The sequence below is a fragment of the Carassius auratus genome, chromosome 17 (assembly GCF_003368295.1).
Source record: "Carassius auratus strain Wakin chromosome 17, ASM336829v1, whole genome shotgun sequence".
Lineage (NCBI taxonomy): Eukaryota > Metazoa > Chordata > Actinopteri > Cypriniformes > Cyprinidae > Carassius > Carassius auratus.
Window position 1 is genome coordinate 10,492,677 of NC_039259.1, and position 19,320 is coordinate 10,511,996.

The window sequence follows — 19,320 nt, forward strand, 5'->3', positions numbered from 1 at the left end:
TATCCCAGTGTTCTGAATAACAGAATTTTTATAAGACATATAATGTGAATTGTCTCATCCACCTCCCCTGCAGATATCATAGAGGTATGCCGGTTCTTCCTGTGTCCTTTCAAAAGCTGCACACCTTACCTTATCCTTTAACAATACAGTATAATGTTACATTGATGCAATGTGCTGGACAGGTATCAGATCCGACTTTATCCCTCTAGGTATGCACAAGTATTTTATGGTGTATAATTTGATTAGCCTAAATAAATAAATTAGACAGTTTTGGAGAGCATTTTCTCATCACAGTTGGAAATAAAAGCATGAAAAGAACCTTCAGACTGTTTAAAGAGTCATAAGGCTTGTTACATGTACATATATTTGTTTCCGGCTTTCTCTCTTATTTTTTCCTTAAAGACTTAAAGTCAAACTTAAAAAGTTAAATACATGTATCTATGTCTCCATATGCAAAATGGAATGATTTATACAATGAACAATGATTTATACTGTAAAATTAACTCTGGGTCAAACATGATTCAAACATGCAAGAAACTAAACATGACTATTCATAAGATGACTAAACCGAAATAAATGAAGTTAACTCGGCTCGTTGACCTGAATTTCTCCAAAGTACACCCCCTCCCCAAACACAATGCGTTCCCTCACACACAGTATTCTCTTCATATTCTGTACTGGCTTCATGAGTTATTGTTGATGTAATGGTGGTTTTGTGACCAAACAATGCTCTCTTTCTCCCCCTGGCTGTGGCCCCTCTTTGTGTGGCAGCTTTATTGAAAGGATCTGAGCAGAAATGTTGAAACTGGTTGGACGTCACTCTGAAGGAAGAGAAAAAGGAAAGTGGGTGATAGAGAAGAGAAAGGAAGTGTGAGTGTGAAGTGTGAAGTCTAGTCTGCATTTGAACGGGCCTTTCATTTATCCCTCTTTTTTCTTGTCTTCTCCACCTCAGTACCATATTTTAAGACTGCTGTGGCCACAGCGTGCTGCATGTTCCTACTTACCGGCTTTTGTCCTTCCCCTATTGTTATGTTTCTTTGACATCAACCAATCGCATGCATTTGGGGGCTGGATCTGGATGGGGGCTGGAGTCTGTGGCTGCTGAACAAAAAATGAGGCGTGTTCCAGGAAAGGTTACAGCTCAGACTAGAAGGATTCCTAGCAGACAACCCCTCCCATCCACACTGCCAAGATCTGTTGGCTCTAGAACAGGAAAATAATAATTTATCCTGTCTTGTCAGCCCAGGGAGGCCACGTTTACTGTAAAACACTGCAAAAGAGAGAAGACAGCAAATATATCTCACAGGGAAGGCTGAGGGATTCTATACATAACTAGAGTGGGACTAAACAGTGCAACAGAAATGTGATGAAGATACGAAAACAACCATAACACTCCCTACAAAGAATCACCACCCAACCTTGTCATAAAATAAGACATAGGACACCTCCCTTGAAGTCATCAGTGTTTATAAACCAGTTTAGAAGCAAGTCTTGTTTTTAACGACAGACTGGTGTGAACAGTTGTTTCTTCATGGTTATAAATGTGTTTTCTGTGAGGGTGTGACAGTCTGTCTGGGGAAATTCAAAATCCTCCTCTAGAAACTCATCTGTGTGATGCTATTGTGTTTTGAAAAGCTGTGTGCTAAATATTTAAGGGAAAATGTCCTTCCTTGTATCTTGAACCACGATATTACAATGTCTGTGAGAAGTGGAGCCAAATACAAGTTTAGATGTAACTGTCTACAAAATGTACAAAATTTGTAGCTGTTTTTATTATAAATTAGATTTAAATGTTTAATTTGGGTGATAAAATCTGTCTTGTCAACACACTATTCTTTCACTAGGGATAGTTAAAATCAATTGTTTTAGATAAGCTAAGATATTAGGGATTTTTTAAGCTTCACAAAAATAGGTCAAAATTTAAGCACAAAAATCAAATGTGTTAATATAGTCTCAGATCGAAATCTCTGTGTGTGTGTGTGTGTGTGTGTGTGTGTGTGTGGTCTCTCATGATGCATCTAAAGCGAATTAGAAAAGCAGAGAGCAGGTCAGAACCTGCCTGAATGAAACTGCTGGAGATTTCACTGTCAACTTTGTAACACACATTCAGTGACTTCAGCTGTGCTTAAGCGACAGACTACGATGCATGTAGATTAAAAAATAAAAAAAGGATCATTTGTTTTAAATGTGACAATACAATAATCACCATCAGTAGCTTTTAAAAGTCACAAAGATGTTTTAATATGAAAAAAGTCTTCCATGCTCACCAAGGCAGTTTATTTGATCAAAAATGCAACAGTAATATTTTGAAATTATATGATTTAAAAGGACTGTTTTAAATATATTTTAAAATTCAATATTCCTATAATAATAAACCTGAAATTACAAGTCATTACTCCAGTTGTCACATGATCCTTCAGAAATAATTCTAATATGCTGACTTGGTGCTTAATAAAGATTTATTTTCAGTGCTTTATGCTATTTTTATAGAAACTGTCATACATTTTTGCAGGATTCTTTGAATTGAAATTTCAAAAGAACAACTCTTTTTTTTTTTTAAGTGTGCTTTACTGTCACTGTACAAATTTAAAGCATTTTTGCCAAATTAAAGTATTAATTTCTTTAATTTAATGCATTTAAACTCTTTAGCAGTATATTGTTTATCTAAAATAAAAAAATAAAAACATTCACTACCAAACCAAGGATTTTAAAAATAACCATGTTTCTTGACCACACTGGTTGACAGCAACTATGTAAGCAACATTTTCAGACAACTTGGAATGAAGAATGACCGCAGCAGTTTATCAATCAGATTTACCCGTCTGTTTTGTGCAAGTCTCAATGTTTCTGTCATTTTCACTGACTCATCTCTATGGTATTTCCTCATTGTACAGGTAAACCCTGCAGCTCACTCCAAGTATGAAAATACAGTTAAACTAAAACATTGTTACTGAACCTGCATATATCCATGTAGGAGTCTGCTTACACAATACAAGCACATACTTTTAACAAAAAATGCTTTGTACACAAAATACAACTTTGAGCATTACCAGGGCTTTATTCATTTAAACACCACAATATCAAATATTAAGTGCTGCCTGTTAAACAGACGGTCTATAAAAATGACATCCTGAGACAATCACCAATTTCCTTCAAATGCAAAACCTATAAATACAAAATTATTATTCTGTACAATAAAAAAAATTATAATAATCATAATGCTTACTCAAAAACATCCCCAAAAAATAAAAATAATAAAATAAAACACACTATAAACTACAATCAAATGCACAAAACTGCAAAAAATTAGTTCACACTTCAGCACACTCATGCATATACAGACACACACTTTTCAAGTTTGTTAGGACAGGACAGTTGTCCGCATGTGGGACAGTTGCATGAAGCAAACCCCAAGTAAAACATTTGTACATATTTCAAAAGGCAAGTTAATCAATTATTAAATCTGATTAACAACTGCTCTTAAACCAACCCAACCCCTTAAAAAAAAGCTGAATCAACCAGATCAGGTTTCCAGAATGCTGCTAAATTCAAGTCTTTGTTCAGTCTGACTGAGAAATGCTTGTTTCAAAATAATTATTTTCACTGCAGAACTTGGTGTGGGAAACTAGTTGAGAAAATCAAGCTTTTCCATACTGTATCCAGACCCATATGTGCTCTACATTTAAGTTGGGTGTTTTCAGTAAGAGTATTTCTACACACACCAGACAAAAACAGTTAAATTCTGCTTTGCCTCTGCAGCTATAAACCTACCATTCAGGTGGAGCAAGAATCCCAACTCCAAATAGGAAAAAAAAAAAAAAACACCCTGGAAACAAAGTTCACTTTGTATTCCCAGCAGTTCAGTGTTCAAACAGTATCAAAGGTTTCTGCCAGATGCCATTAAAAGTCTCTAAACTACTCTGAGTGGAGTAGTGAACCCTGAGAACTCCACTACTGTCATTTCAGGAAAAATGGATTAAACATACAAGAAAATCCCTCGCTAATGTATCACTTTGAATTAATTATTCGGAAATGTAAAATAAAATAGAATAAAAAAATACAAATAAAAAACAGCTGCCAAATCTGGACATTCCCTGAGGTTTCTCATAAACAGACACATCAATGGTAAAACCTTGTTTCTTGAGCCATGCAGTACTACACAATCATAACTCAGTGCAGTGGGAAAGGCCACTCTTACAAGATCAAGGTACTACCTCGCAGTGTCTAAAACTAAGAGATGGAGGTAGAATGAACAGATAAGCACCTATTTCTGTCTAGACTGAAAGAGCTTGAGGTTCAGATCTCTGGTTCAGTTAAGTCTGGTTATGTAGATGCCTTTCATACATGTTCTCAAAACTTTACTCTATAACAATTCACTCCTCTAAATATCTTTAAAAGCACCTTTGTTTGCCGACTGCTAAAAATGGTCACACAGCCCTCTACTGGCAATGTTTGGCAGTACTACAAGCTTTAAAGCTCTAGAAAAGCTTTAAAATTACCTGAGTTTCCATATATCTCATTGAAGATTTACTAATAAACAGTATGTTCTATCTCATATCTATAAAAGGCAAATACCTAGGCCTGATTTTATCACCGATATTCAAGTAATAATGACCAAAAACATATCATAACTTAAAATTGAAATAATAATGACAATTCAGTTTTTGTTTTGACAAAAATATCTAAACTAAGCAAAAATGCCTTACTTAAGGTAATATGGCTGACAGAAATAAAAAGTATGGCTTCATAGTGTACTAAACCTAACACATGGATCTCCTCTAGAAGGCGCTTGTTGACAATATTGTCAGATTCCATTCACTATATGTAGTTAAAATATTAAGACATGGTTCCATCCCAAATTTACTCTCTTTATCAGGAACAGAACCGATTAAGCCAATTCAGTAGTGCATTTTATACAAACTTAAATCTGTCATTATGTGAAGGAGTGTTTTAAAAAATTTAATTAAACTAATTACAATTGAAATCTCACACCATTAATCACACTTCCGTCACACTGGATGCCTCATGTTTTAAGCAGATCTCCCAGATCGTATGTGTCAAAGAAGTCGGATACTCCTTCTCCATCCTCCAGACCCCAGAGGTAGTCGTCATGGCTGAGCTGAGGAGAAAAGTTAACAAAGGGCCCTGAAGCATCGGATGTGAATGCAATCCCAGGCAGCTGGTCTTCAGTGATCTGGAGAAGGCTGGGAGGAAGATCCAGAATTCCCTCCACATCGAGCAGGGACGTGCTGCCGCTGGTGCCAGTCATCGAAGTCTGAGGCTTTATAGGCAAACCTGTACAAAGAAATAGACACTGTTAGTCTGTCAAACCGCTCTCTAGTCTCTTGCACACAATGTTACCGCTATCATCTATTCAGCTGAAGCATTTCAAACGTAAACTTTTGTTAGCGACTTCAACTAACAGCTTGCTTTGAAAGTGCTAAGTAGTAGTAAGCTCGTGGCAACTGTCTCACCTTCGACTGGCTGGGGTTTGGCAGGTGGGAAGACAGAGGGTGTGGTGGCGCTGGGGGTTTGTGGGTAATCTTTTCCGGGTGTGGCGTTCTTGACGGGACTAGCATCCTCCAAACATTCTTCAGGACACAAGTACACCTCAATTGGGCCATTCTTGCTTTTCAAGTAAATTTGCAGCGAGCCCTAATGAAAATGAAGGAAGATGTGAAATTTACCTGCAGACAGTGGGAACCATATTTTGTCTAATATCAATTGATTCATAAATGAATGTTTTACATCACTAATATGAAAGAGACAAAGTGGCTTTAAATATCTACAGAACACCAAATGAAACAAAGAATGATGAAAGGCTAAATCACATATTTAATTCAAAATTCCTAGACATTTGAAGTCGTATCATAAGACTCAGGAGATTAAATTGAACATTACAGTCAGTTTGGGTTAGAACTTTTATTACAGATATATAAAAAGCTGAAAAGAGCAGCATATATTGTGTGTCCCACATGGATTCCTAACTAGATTGACCAGCAAGATTTCTTTGGTCTACCAGCTTGATCAACAGCCAGCATTAACAAGCTAAGAGCAGCATCAGATTTTATGCCGGTCTTTTCAGTAACGTTATGTTTGGACTAAGACAAATACTGACCTCAGATGCTTCTGGAACTTCCAGTTTGGTTTCAGATGGTGCTTTCACAGCAATCACAGTCTGATCTTTCAAGCTGCTTATGGTACGAATGTCCTGATAGGTCACATATCCTAATGTGAGCTTCAGTTAAGGAACTCCTTTTGCATTTAATACGGTTTATGACTCTTCCCTGCCATAGATAATTAATGATACAAGCAATCGCATATGTAAGCAGATGCATATGCAAAATAGTGCAATCATCACACATTCAACAGCATATAAATCAAACCTACATAACGTTACCAAATAATATGTTGATCTAAGTGGTATAGGACTATGCAAGCTTTGGATGTTTTGTTGGAAGTGATCTGTTCCATCTGTTTTGATCATCTTTCATTTACAATAACAAGATTTTCAAAAAAAAAAATTGGTTCCTTTTCTTCAGTAAACATTCAAGTGTTGATAAAATATTCCATAAAGCTAAAATAAAACGGAGTAAAAATGACTGACAGTTCACATACATGGTAACTTTACTGCATTTAAAAATGAAAGACTCAGAATTAAGATAATTGCAAAACGGATCCCTATGCCATGTGAGTGTTGTTTGAAAACAGCATGTCTGAACAAGCTCACAGTAGTAAAGGAGACAAATCACTCAAATCATTCACACAATAAAAGGATATCTTTGGTTGTCCTTGTGCTCTGTCAGTTCACGTAGCCGCGTTGAGCTGGATAGAATGAGGTCGTCCAGAGATTTTTCCTGCCTGTCCAGCTCAGAAAGCTCTTTCTTGAGAGCGCTGGTCTTCTCTAAATTGGAGGATGAGCCCTCAAACACACCACTGACACTAAAGCACACAAGATACAGAAAACATACTGCTTAAAACTAACATCATAATTAATTACATATAGTAAGCATGTATGTGTACATATTAATACTGCATCACATGGTTCTGCTGATCTGGTGCTCAACAAACATTTATCAGTATTGAAACAATTGTGCGATTTTAAAATCTTTGTAGAGATGGTGACTCCCCCTCCCCACCACCAAAAAAAAAAAAAAACATCATTAATATGAAATAACATCTGTAAACTTTGGAAAATTTGGTTCAACTGCACAATTTAGTTCCATTTTACACATCATTGCTGAAAAACAAAATTAAAATGATAGCTGCTGAGTTTTTTTCCAATTACAAGGATAAAATATGCCCATTTTGATATCATGAGGCCTAAAAGGGAAGAATGTTCTTCCAGTAAAAGAAAAGCTCTATTCAATTGGATCGATGAGTGGAAAAGACTCCCAGGAAGTTGTCAAACACAAGAAGAGGAGTATTGACAATGAACTACAACAGCATCTTCAGGTCATGCGTTTCAGAGTAGACTCAAAATTGAGCATTTAGCACTTTAGTTTCCAGAACATCCAATCTAACACACTCACAGCCACTGGATGTTGTTTTTGGATTTCTTGCGGATGAGCTGCACACCCTCTAAAACATTTGTGATGTCATATATCCGTCTCTTCTGAACCTCCAGAACTTCTGTGGCCCAGTTCAGATCCAGAACCCCATCAGCTGATTCACTCAGCAAGCCCACAAATTTCTTAGTCAGCAGGCCAAGGGAAGTGTCATAACGGGTGCGCTCCCCTGGAGACTTGGGAGCTAGAGAGAGGGAAAGAGAGAGATACAAAAGGGGCATTCTTTTAATAATAGTATTACCAGTATTACCAGCTGCAGTTCCTACCAGAGGAATAAGTGAGGCTTGGGCAGGTGTGTTTGCTTTTTAAACAATTATGAGATGCCCTAAAACAGGTATGAACTTCCATCTCTCATGAACAAAAGGTCCATTTTCTCTAACAGTGATTGTGTTGACATTTGCTGCAGATCATTGTGTTGTACTCACTTTTGGGGCTTGGTGCCCTTGCACATGCAGAGTTTCCTTTCCCTTTAGGTGTGCGGAATTCTGGGAGATAAATCGGCTCTTCTAGATCTAGTCTTCTTTTGGCCTGGGACAGAAAGACAGCAAGAGAATGTTAATTATGCTAGCCTTCAATTGCCTGCAAACTATTGGATTATTTATATAGCTCCAATTTAGCATTGTGTCTATTGTTCCTATGAATGTTGCATGGTTTTTCACATTTGCTCAGACAGGAAAGAGTGTTTTGGAAAGCTCAGACAGTGAGACACACTTGAGTGAAAGTGTTTTCTTAACTGCATTGTTCAAGAACAATTACTCCTCTTTCCTCAACTGCCCGAATACACTGCCACTTTAAATCCGTCTCAATCCTAAAAAGAAAAACAAGTTCTTGTCCTTTTTTCCTTGAGGGGGTCACCTCAACTGCTACTAATACTAGTAGATTAGAAGATAGGTGTAAGGTTTAAACAACCTAAATTATTGAAGGAGGAAAATTTAATTGACAGGCGAGTAGGCAGCCCACCGTCTTAAACACCTCAGGACACATAAAAGTTTACACTGTAAATGGGAAATGACCACATTTTCAACTACATTTGACTTGATTGATCAGGTCACACAAAATATTTAGCACTACCCATTTATGATTAAATCCCCACATGGGATTTATGGATCTCGAATCAAATTCAAAAGAAATCTAAAACACTGAAACGCAATAACTGAGAACCTGATAGAGTAATGCTATAGGGTTTAAAGTATCTCCCAGCCTGACATTACTATTTCTATTTATTCAACTTTTTTACCATTAAAGCATTAAGGATGGCATGACCTGAAACTTTACACATTTCTGAAATCTTTAGCATTCCACACCAGGCAGATGGGCCGGTTTCAACAACCCAACTCCACAAAAAAAGGTTTCAAAAGCCAACTGACACGGAAATCTACACCCACACATTGCCTGTTTGCTTTCCAATGGCAATCAGGAGTGCAGTTCACTCAAGACAGGATACTCCTGTAACAGACAGCGAGCATTTGCTGTGAACAGTTCGCTTATCCTGTGTGCGTCTGCATTTCCCGACCTGAACAACATCTACACCTGTCACTGACATCTGGAGCTACTGAGCAGGTGGTTGGGGGAGAGGAGCATAAACTCTTTTTTTGTTTGTTTCCCCTTCCGTTCTTTTTTCAACCTTTTCAATTTAATTTTCACCTTGCCTCCCCCATTTGTTTTATATTACACAAGACCTATATTAAGGAAGCAAACACACTGATGTAAAGTATGTGGGGTGTGCCAAAAAAAATCAGAAAAAACTGGTAATATTTACTGAATGTAGCAATGACCATTTCATTTTCAATAAATATACACAGTAAACACGTTATGTCAATATAAACTTTTATTTTGGATGCAATTAATCGTTTGACAGCACTATTAACGTATTTTTCTTATTTTTTATTTTTTCATTTTTATATAGCCTAGTATAACAATCTTTATACATGAAAATGTGTAGCTGCATTTATATTATATTTTACAAAAGGTTACCCCGCACAGGAAAACAATTTAGAGTCCTTGGCAACAGGTTTAAAAAATATTTAACCTGTTAACTGTCACTCACGTTTTTGAAGATAGACATGAATGTGCATGATACAAACCTAAATTTTTATAATTCATGACTGAAAACATTTTGTAACATGATTTTGATGTACCATTTACATGGTAATGCAATGTCTGATTTTAAAATGGGTTTTGAAGGATGAATTTTGAGATTTTATGTTTTCAAGTGATATATAACTTCTGATGATTTCTAAAATGTGATAGAGAAAAAGGCAACGAGGAAGTCTTTTTTTTTAAACAAAGGTCAAATCCCCTTTTGTACTGTAGATTTCTGAGGGTGCACTCTTGTCATAAATCCATCTATTATTTTTCCTACATAATGTTTAACAAAAAATATTGGTAAAATATATTTTTGGGAGTCTTAGACCTTTCCAACGATACATAGTTTGTCAAGATTAGATTAGAATTGATTGTAATATACTAGTCAACGTAGGCGTCCCGTATACAGGACGGGGTGACATTTAACAGGATATATATGTTTTCACTAAGAGCTGTTTTGGAGCCACCACTAGATGTTTGAAGTAGAGTCTTGTGGGTTCCCTTTTTGAATTGTCATCAAATCTGTGTAAGCATCAGCTGTTACCATGCTTTAGCACAGCAGATCAGCTCAAGATGAACACACACGCCCACCTGAGTGTGAGAAGGGGACCTTTGTGTGCTTCATTTTTTTCTGAACAACAGCATCTCATGACTGTAAGAGTTTGCAGTTGGTTCTGCCCATTTCCTGTGTCAGTGGGAAATGAGAACTGAGAAATGCTGGCTCAGAATGTATGGGGTGGAACCTGAAATATTCACTTCTAAAGTACCGATCTGGGAGCAGCTTCACCGACTGAAATCCAAACTACTAATATTTGTACCAGTTTGTATAGATTTATATCTGAAACTTGTGGAACTGCGTCAGGCCCAGGAGTTTCCCAAAAATATGCAAATCCATTGAGAAAGCGAACATCACACACAGCTGTGGCTAGCAAAAACACCCATGTTTAGGCAAAACTGAATTGATTTCAGCATTGTATCAATAAGAAACCATTTTACATTACTACAAGATTACAATTAAAAACAGAGTCCAAACTTAAATGTAATTACTATTTATTTCTAACTATAATAATAAACACTCATATAAATATAAAAAATGTATGCAAACATGTTATTTATATTCAGAGAAGTATTTAAATTAACTCATAAATTATACAATTTCTATTTGTTGTTGAAATAATTATTTAGACAATGTCTGTCATAACTTTATTTTTTAAAATAAACACTAAATGATTAAGGACATCACTAACAGGTAAAGTAAAATAAAATGAGTAGCTTTATAGTTTAATATTTCACGAAATGCTCTTCTCTAAACTTAATCTGTCTGGTTGAATAACAAGCTGTGGTCACCTGATGACTAGCCTGAGATAAATGAAATGCTACATGACATTGTGTTAACAAGCCATTTTAATCGCATCTTTCTATAGCCCCTTTCACACTGCCATTCCGGCAAATACATGGGTAAAGTGTTCAGGCAATTGTTCCTGGGTCGCTAGATCTTGCACTTTCACACTGCCAGTGATTACCCGGGATGTGTGCGTGCTTTCACACACAACCAGTAAAGATCCCGTAACAACACGTGACATCAGGGCGTGACGTGTAATGCACGAGTCGAAAACGTTAGGCACGTTATACTTTCACTGAAGCAAGCAAACGACTTCGGCGTCAGCGCGGAAAGTGAGGAACTAACTGATTTCTGCTTCATTACAGTTTGCAAATATTATTTTTGTCGCGAACGATGATCTTTCATCAAAACAGCCGGTAAAAGAGTCGCGCGACAACGCGCATCATCACTTCGAGCGTGCAAGCAAGCGGGCGGGCAACCCCCCACGCCACTTCACCTATTTTTGAAGGTAAGAGTGTGTGCTCGAATATGCTCTAGAACCGCTCTCTTGATACTTAGATGTCATACACCAATCACCGATGGTAACAGTGTGCAATGATATGCGTACACATTACGGGCAATATTTGCAACAGGTTAGGATAAATAATCTTTATGATGATTGCTAAACAAATAATTCTTAGTTTTAGATTTCCTAGTAAAATTCTAAGCATTAGACACTGGTCTACCCCACTCATTATTAATAAAATATGACTTAAATAACCACAAAAGACATTTAGGATGTGCAACATTTCCCTTTTCACATTAGAATCAAAAGCAACTCAAGAGGCCTGATCAAGTGACTTTAGAGATCATGATGAAACCCTATGAAATACTCAACACTGCTATGGCACAATGCTCATATAGCAAGCAATGTTTCACTAATAGCTACTTCAACAAGAGTTACACAACACCTGATCATTTCCAATAACTTCTAGAGGATGTTTCATCATAAAACCCCTACTCAATGTTTATTCATAGACAGTATACTTACAATACTGTTCAAACATTGGGAGTTGGAAATATATATTTTTTATTAGTCTTTTACGCTTATAAAGGCTGCATTAATTTGATAAAAAATACAGCAAAAGCAGTAATTTGTTAAATATTACAATGTAAAATATTTTCTATTTTAATATTTATTCAAATGTAACTTATTCCTGTGATGGCAAAGCTAAACTTTCAGCAACCATTACTCCAGTCTTTACAGTCATGAGACTATTCTAATATGCCGATTTGGTGCTCAAGTAACATTTCAAGACATTTCAGGAAACAAATTTTGAATGAAAAGTATGAACTACTTTTACACATTTAAACGGCAGTGTAATTTAGTGCTAATGAAAACAAAGCTTTAAAGGAAGTAAAATGTTGGGTCTTCACACAAAACACTGCTTGTGAAAGCTGAACAGAAATATTTTCAACCACTGGTTTCATATGGTTTTCATACAGTGTATACTATAAAAGTATCATGATTAAATTCAACTGATGACAAATTACTAAGCTTTGCCTACTAAATGAGGCACTTTTCAAATGGTATGGCACTTCTAATATATGCTTCATTTCTTTTTAGATATTTACAGGCTCATTCTTTGAAGTGTACGGTGCATGAAGTCACACCTCCCCCGTTTTCTCCCACATCAATGGCATAACTATGAGTTCTTTTCCTAGCTGGGGGTGGGGAATGAGGGTCTTAATACGTGTTATTGTGTAACTTTCCAAGTAATCATCATCTGAGGTGTTTTTTAACAATCACAATCTGACTTGAAAGAGAACAGGTTTCTATACGCCTACAGACACACGTGAGAGAATGACCTGCAAACAGTGCCACTCCCAAATGTGAAAGAACACATACATCCCACTCACAACGTGTAAGAGTGAGAAAGGCCATTCTGTGTCAGTGACATATTCCAAAGTGTCAAAATGAAAAGAAGCCACAGGTAAAAGAGAAATGGGGAAGTACACATGAAAAGGGCACAAGGGGATGATACTTATGCAAAACTTGGCCAGATGGGTCCATGCAGAGCTATCAGAGTTAAACAGCTTGAGACCCATCACCCACCTTGTTTATGCAACACCTGGTTACTGGTGGCCCCTCAGGGGGAAACAGATAAATTAAGAGAATGAAATGAGGTAAATTGACTCGAGGGACTCTGGAATGGGGGAGGTGGAGGGCGGGACGTGTCACCAGGGTCTCTAGAAACAAAGCCAAATCATGTGTTCTACAACATAGTGATCAAAGACCAGTGGTTGATCATTTGATCTCAGACACGTGAGATTTGGAGAGAACCAGAAACCTAGCGATCTCCATGACCCTTTAAATCCTCAAAGTCTGGCTCTGTTGTACAGTGCTCTAGTTTTTATTTTCCTTCACTGGAGATTACCAGAGCAATGCTGACATCAATTACTACTGCATGTAGTCTGCAACTATTGTTATGCTCATGCATTTGATAAATAAACTTGGACTTGATAACATATTAAGCAAAACTATGTTAAGAAAATATGATTGAGAAAACTTAATGCTGAATTAAATATCCTCAAGGGTCAGTATTTACCTTTGAAGCAACAAATCAGAAGGTCAGCAAATGATTAATCACAATCAGAAAACATTTATCATTAACCACAAAATCGCTGGTTTGTAGCAAACAATTTTACCAGTTACTGCACTGTATTATTCTATAGTTTTATCTAGTGACTAATTAAATGGAAGTTTCACATGTAAACCACTGTATTTCTGCATTGAAAAATAAGGTGGATAAAGAAAGTTAAATGATGTCAGCAGTAAAGGAAAGTCCTTTACATTAATGATTATAAACATAAGCCTTTTTTTTGGTTGTTTGAAATAACATGCAACATTGATAACAATTATAGGTAATTGCAAAAAAATATAATATCACATTGAATTAGAAATTATAATATCATATTGACTTTGACATTTTGAAGAAACGTGAACTACGCATTTCAGCAGGATTAACTGAATGTAATTCACAAGTTTAGTTTTTAAGGAGTAATGGATCAAAGGTCTGAAAAGGAAAACGTGAACTTTAGGTGTGTCATTCATGTCAAACTGAAAAAGGGGCAGAGAACAAGAAGAGAAAAAAAAAAGTTTTCAGAGCAGGAGATGTGACTTGCACACTAGTGTGAAAAACTGAACAAGAGAAACTGGAAGTTTCACTAGACTCTTTTTTTCTTCCAAAAAAGATATTAAAGAAGTTGTTTGAAACATTTTAATACTACAGACTAAATGACATATGATAAAAAAATATAGAGTTTGGAATCAGGGAAAGCAATATGACAAGGCCTTATCTGATCTGTTAACCATTTTGAATTGACCAATTACATCAATTGGTCAATTCAAAATGAAAAACCAGAAACCCAGAAAAGCATTCTGAAGTAGGCTTTTGTTGTAATCTATGTTAGAGTTGGATGCATGTGCATCAAACCCATTCAGACGCCCAGTCTGTTATCAGCCCTGCCCCATATTCTGCAGCATGAGTCTGTGATCATTACTTTTGTTTATCAGCTGGAGGCAGCAAGCAACACAGAGAAGTACGACATAGGCAGTTCCTGGAGCAGATACTTTGACCTTCCGACCTTTTTGAGACGTTGAGCTTGTGCAAGGACGAATTGTGAGACAGGTGTAAAATGGCACAGGAAAAACGGGAGTGATTATTACAACTGCAGCTACATAAACTAAAAGCTGTAGAATCCAGGAGTTTAAACATACAAATACAGGAATAACCAGTTTGTTGATGAACCTGGGTCATTTAATCATGGGGCTTTACGGGAGGCAAAGCATTCATTCATAACATGCTTTATATATTGCTAAATATAAAAATGTTCTGTATTTTGATTAATTTACCTTCGAAGACCCTTCCCCCACTTTACTTTTAAGCCAGACCCATATAATATAATGTCCGGTTCAGAAGCTGTAAAGCACCCTTCCCCCATCTATCAGCTTCAACCACCTCCCCCCTGAAATAATTCATATGGAAAGCCATTTCAACATTCAAAACTAACTAGGTACAACTTTTTATTTAGATGTCATTAGTACTTGTTATTTTTTATAATTAGTAAGTTTTTTCCATTTCACTAGTAACTGTTCATTAGATACTGGTCCCAGTAATTTTTTGCTAGTCCTTCTCACAGTAAAGTCATGTTTCCACTGGTAACAAACCAGTATTCAGTTTTACTATTAATCTGATACCTGTATTTGTTAACAGTAACCATGGCATAGACTTTAGGATAGACGCCACATTGAGTTTACCATATTAGAAATGAGGCTGTGAGTGTTAAGGGGGTCGCACACCGGACGAGAAGCACAGTGCCACGTCACATCATGCCACGTCTATAAAATTCGAACACATTGTTTTCTATGAGTGTATGCACACCGTATGCACTAGGGATGCACCGAAATTTCGGCCACCGAAAATTTTCGGCCGAAAATGGCCTTTTCGGTTTTCGGCCGATAGACTTTTATCACCGAAACAACACGGCCGAAATGTTTTGATGACGCAAACAGAAACCGCGACCTGCACGTGCACCTGCATAGCAAAGACCACGAGCTCCACGCGACATTCACTTAACACCAGTGAGAACATTCTCTCTCTTCTTACTCCTTTATTCGCAGCACTAAAGCGTCTCCTAACAAAGAGATTAAGACGGACCACGAAGTAAAAACAAAGAAAAGTACAGTCTTATAGAGTCTGTTAGCACACGTCTCACTGAGATCTTTTCGGAACCTCTGCACTTCATCGCGAATGTGCTTGATCCGCGTTATAAAACCATTACTTGGATGCGGAAATAAGGCAGCGCTCACGAGAAATGATCCAGGCCGCGCTGGATGCGGATTGCGGAGAACCCGCGTGGAGACTGAGAAGCGCAAAGCGTAGGAGACAGACCAGAGCGCAGAAAAAAAGACTGGTCTCTGCACCAGATGAGTGGCATGCACCATCGTTGTCTGATATGTTCAGTGGAATTCTGCAAGAAAGTGCCTCAAATAATAATAATACGTTGGCTATTTTGTTCTTATACACACACACAAACATATATACATACATAATATCAGATTGTAGCCATATTTATGCTAGATTTTCTGCTAGATTTCTGCTTTAATTTGATAAAAATGTTTATTTATGCCCTGGCCCTATTTAAATACACTCTCTCAAATATTTCTCAAATGTCAGGCAGATGACAAGCTCAACTGCTCAACAGCTAGATGGTTATCTGTCTGAAGTCCCCATCCCCAGAAGTGATAACAGTCTTGCCAACTGGAGAAGTAATGCACTTTCTAGTCCTACATAGACAAATTTCAAATGCACTTCACCTAAATGCACTTTGTTTTTATGAGAGAACTGTTCATTTTAAAACCTTTCTGCAGGCCAGTAGGCCTGTACATTATTATTAAATATACACATGAGTGGGATAAATTGTTAGTTTGAATTTTATTTTATACTGTGCATTGTTGCAATGTGCTTAATAAATATTTGCATCATTTGTATTGTTTTTTTTATGTTATTTTTTTTTAAATAAGTTATGTAATTGTAATTATCTTTGAAACTTTAATATTAATTTATGCAATTGCAATGTCTTATAGTAAAGTTAGTACACGGTCATAGCAATAATTGCAATGGTACTAATAATTGGCACAATTTCTTTCGGTGTTTCGGTTTCGGTTTTCGGCCTTGGTTTTCTCTTTTTCGGTTTTCGGTTTCGGCCAAGAATTTTCATTTCGGTGCATCCCTAGTATGCACACCATTTCGGCGTCTTTCCGTGGCACAGAGCGCCATCTGCAAAGTTTTATATTAAATGAGCTAAATTAAGCTTGTGCATATAGAATGTGCGATGTTCGATACTTAGAGATGTCCTAGACGTGGCGCCTCTGAGGCGCAGTGCTTCTCGTCTGGTGTGTGATCACCTTTAGACTTGAAGTCTGAGTCTACATAATAGCAGATCTCACAATTTTAAACCGTTTATTGGTGTTATCTAAAGTCTGCTGTGAAAAGATGCTTCAAGTGGCATGTTCTAACAGCACAAGCCTTTGAACATACTGTAATTCTATCCCTCATAGACTCCTTTTCATTTCATTGCAAAATTAAATGACAGTACCCTGAATATGGTATATGTCCTTGACATTAGCAAAACAGTGAGTATTATTTTGAATGTTTAATAATTGTTGATCCTAGAAGGATGATTAATTTAAGAAACAAATGGCTTGCCACACTCTTTTACCTGAAGGTCCTGTCTGTGTTAATGTCATGACTGAAATATACATGCAAGTGTTGTGGTCATGCTCTCCAATTACCGGCCTGTTTTATTCATTCATGAGGAACTGACAGATTTTCAGGACATCAGAGATGATGGCACAGATAAAACCCTGTGGCAAAGCCAGAAACGTGAAGCTTTCCTGCTGTACAACGTGGATTATATAGTGTGACTGTAGCAGTGTTGTAATAAATGCCATATTATTGTACTAAGACATGAAACAAGTATTCGAATACATAGCTTAGAAGCGGTAGAAGGAAATAGGCTTACCGGCAGCCGTCCGGAAGAGGTCCGCATCGGTTTAGGCTCCGGCCCGTGGGGGGTCGCGTACAAACAGTTGGGTCTCTGCTCCGCAGCTGTCGTGTTCCCGATTTGAGTGAAGTATCCAGCCGGTACCGAATTCATCGGTGGGCTTGAGAGTCCAGTGTTGAAAAAATCCGTCCTCACCGCGGAGAACATTTTCTTCTGTGGGCACGAGAGCCCAGATACTGCGCCTCTTCCAGAAGCTGGAGAAATCCCTCTGGGTATCCGCATCATTTTGCACACGAAATGCAAGAAAACCCGCGAAAGTCACGCAAAAGAAACTCTTTTATTACGCAAATCGCGTCTACAATTTACTGTACAATGAAACAACCGTCAAAATGAATATGTATATCTTAAAATACTGCAAAGGATATAGAGAACCTGCACTTTAGTATAATAAATATTGTTAAAGTTGTAGATAAATTATGCGTTAAAACTTAAAAAATTTAAACATCCGAAATTCACAAAAACTCTTTCCTAGGGTCCTTTGTTAGTAGCACAAGAGAGGCTATTACGTCTCAATATAATGCAAATAAATTAAACATGTAATAAAGGTACCACGGTCATTCAGTTTCATAAATGTACCTTTCAAAGGTAAACAAAGCTCGGAAATGTTTCTCTTGTAGTTCTTTTGTAGAGCCGGCGACTGTGAGAAACGTTCCTATGTGTCTGTAATTCCTCTCCGGCCGAGAAGCCCTGCTTTGACATCAGCTCAACAGAGGAGCGCTATTTTAGCGCCAAATTACGTCCCGCGAAATTTGGATCTCCCGCGGTTAGACGCGCTTCGTGATTGGCTGCTGGCACGACGCGCTAGTTCGGATTTTGAATATATTTACACGTAACAGTTGGTGCCTAGCGTTCATCCTCTTAAAGACACAGCCTCTCTTAATCTCTGTTGTGAACAAGGGCGACATATTGTTCAGACTTTACAACAACAGCGTTATCAAACGTGTCCTAGTCAAATGTAGATTTAGCATTTAGATGTATTTCACAAAAGTATAATTCATAATAAAACTGACGTTTTTCACACAAATGAACTCATATCATATAAAACCAAAGCATTTACACAGATACAATACATCACAAAGTAGAAAGAGTACTATACATCATACCAATTGTGTTTCCATGGTTTCCAAATTAATCATGGTCATAGATTAGTCTTAAATGTCAATGTTTTTCAAAAGCAAAATGGAAAAATAGTTGACTCTGGCATGGCCTGACTCTGTGAAATGAGACTTAAAGGAGAAATAAAGAGCTTTAAAGCCCTAAACAACCCCACAGAAAAAAAAAAAAACTTTACACTTGAAAGGATCTTATTATCTGGCACAAAGAGTGAACCCCCACCATGCTTCAGATGATTGTTAAGACTCTCCCACGCAACCATTTGCCTGATTATATCTTTACAGTGTTTAGTAGAGACACACTTCCAAATAAAGTATGGCAGTGGAGCATCAAAAAAATAAAAATAAAAATAAATAAACAAACAAGAACAAGATGGTGATTCAAATCTTGCAGAAATCACAATAGTTTGATTAGAAACATCGTATCACATAGCAAAATCATTATAATTATCCAGTTGCCCACAGAGATGAAATTGTTTAAAATCAGCCAGGGCTTTGGGGAAATATGCACCATACTATATGGAGGCAGAAAATGAATCACTTTTAGGGAATCACTTTTGATGTATAATAGATCTAGCTATGGGTCTAGTGTCTCTGCAAACAC

The 19,320-nt window shown here is 37.1% G+C and overlaps 1 protein-coding gene across 2 annotated transcripts; it reads right to left on the reverse strand.

Annotated features, from left to right (window-relative positions):
- Window positions 1-3,034: 3,034 nt before the first annotated feature.
- LOC113117220 (transcription factor E2F2-like) lies at window positions 3,035-18,506 on the reverse strand. Of its 2 annotated transcripts, XM_026285751.1 has the most exons (8): window positions 18,181-18,496; window positions 17,563-17,812; window positions 7,994-8,096; window positions 7,533-7,752; window positions 6,781-6,942; window positions 6,119-6,233; window positions 5,475-5,655; window positions 3,035-5,295 (listed from the first exon to the last, which is right to left on the reverse strand). In XM_026285751.1, exons 2-8 carry the CDS (start codon window positions 17,749-17,751, stop codon window positions 5,024-5,026), a joined length of 1,242 nt encoding a protein of 413 aa, XP_026141536.1. In that variant the 5' UTR covers window positions 17,752-17,812; window positions 18,181-18,496; the 3' UTR covers window positions 3,035-5,023. The 2 variants fall into 2 exon arrangements, with proteins under 2 accessions (XP_026141536.1, XP_026141535.1); XM_026285750.1 differs by having other exon boundaries at window positions 17,563-18,506.
- Between the last annotated feature and the right edge of the window lie 814 nt (window positions 18,507-19,320).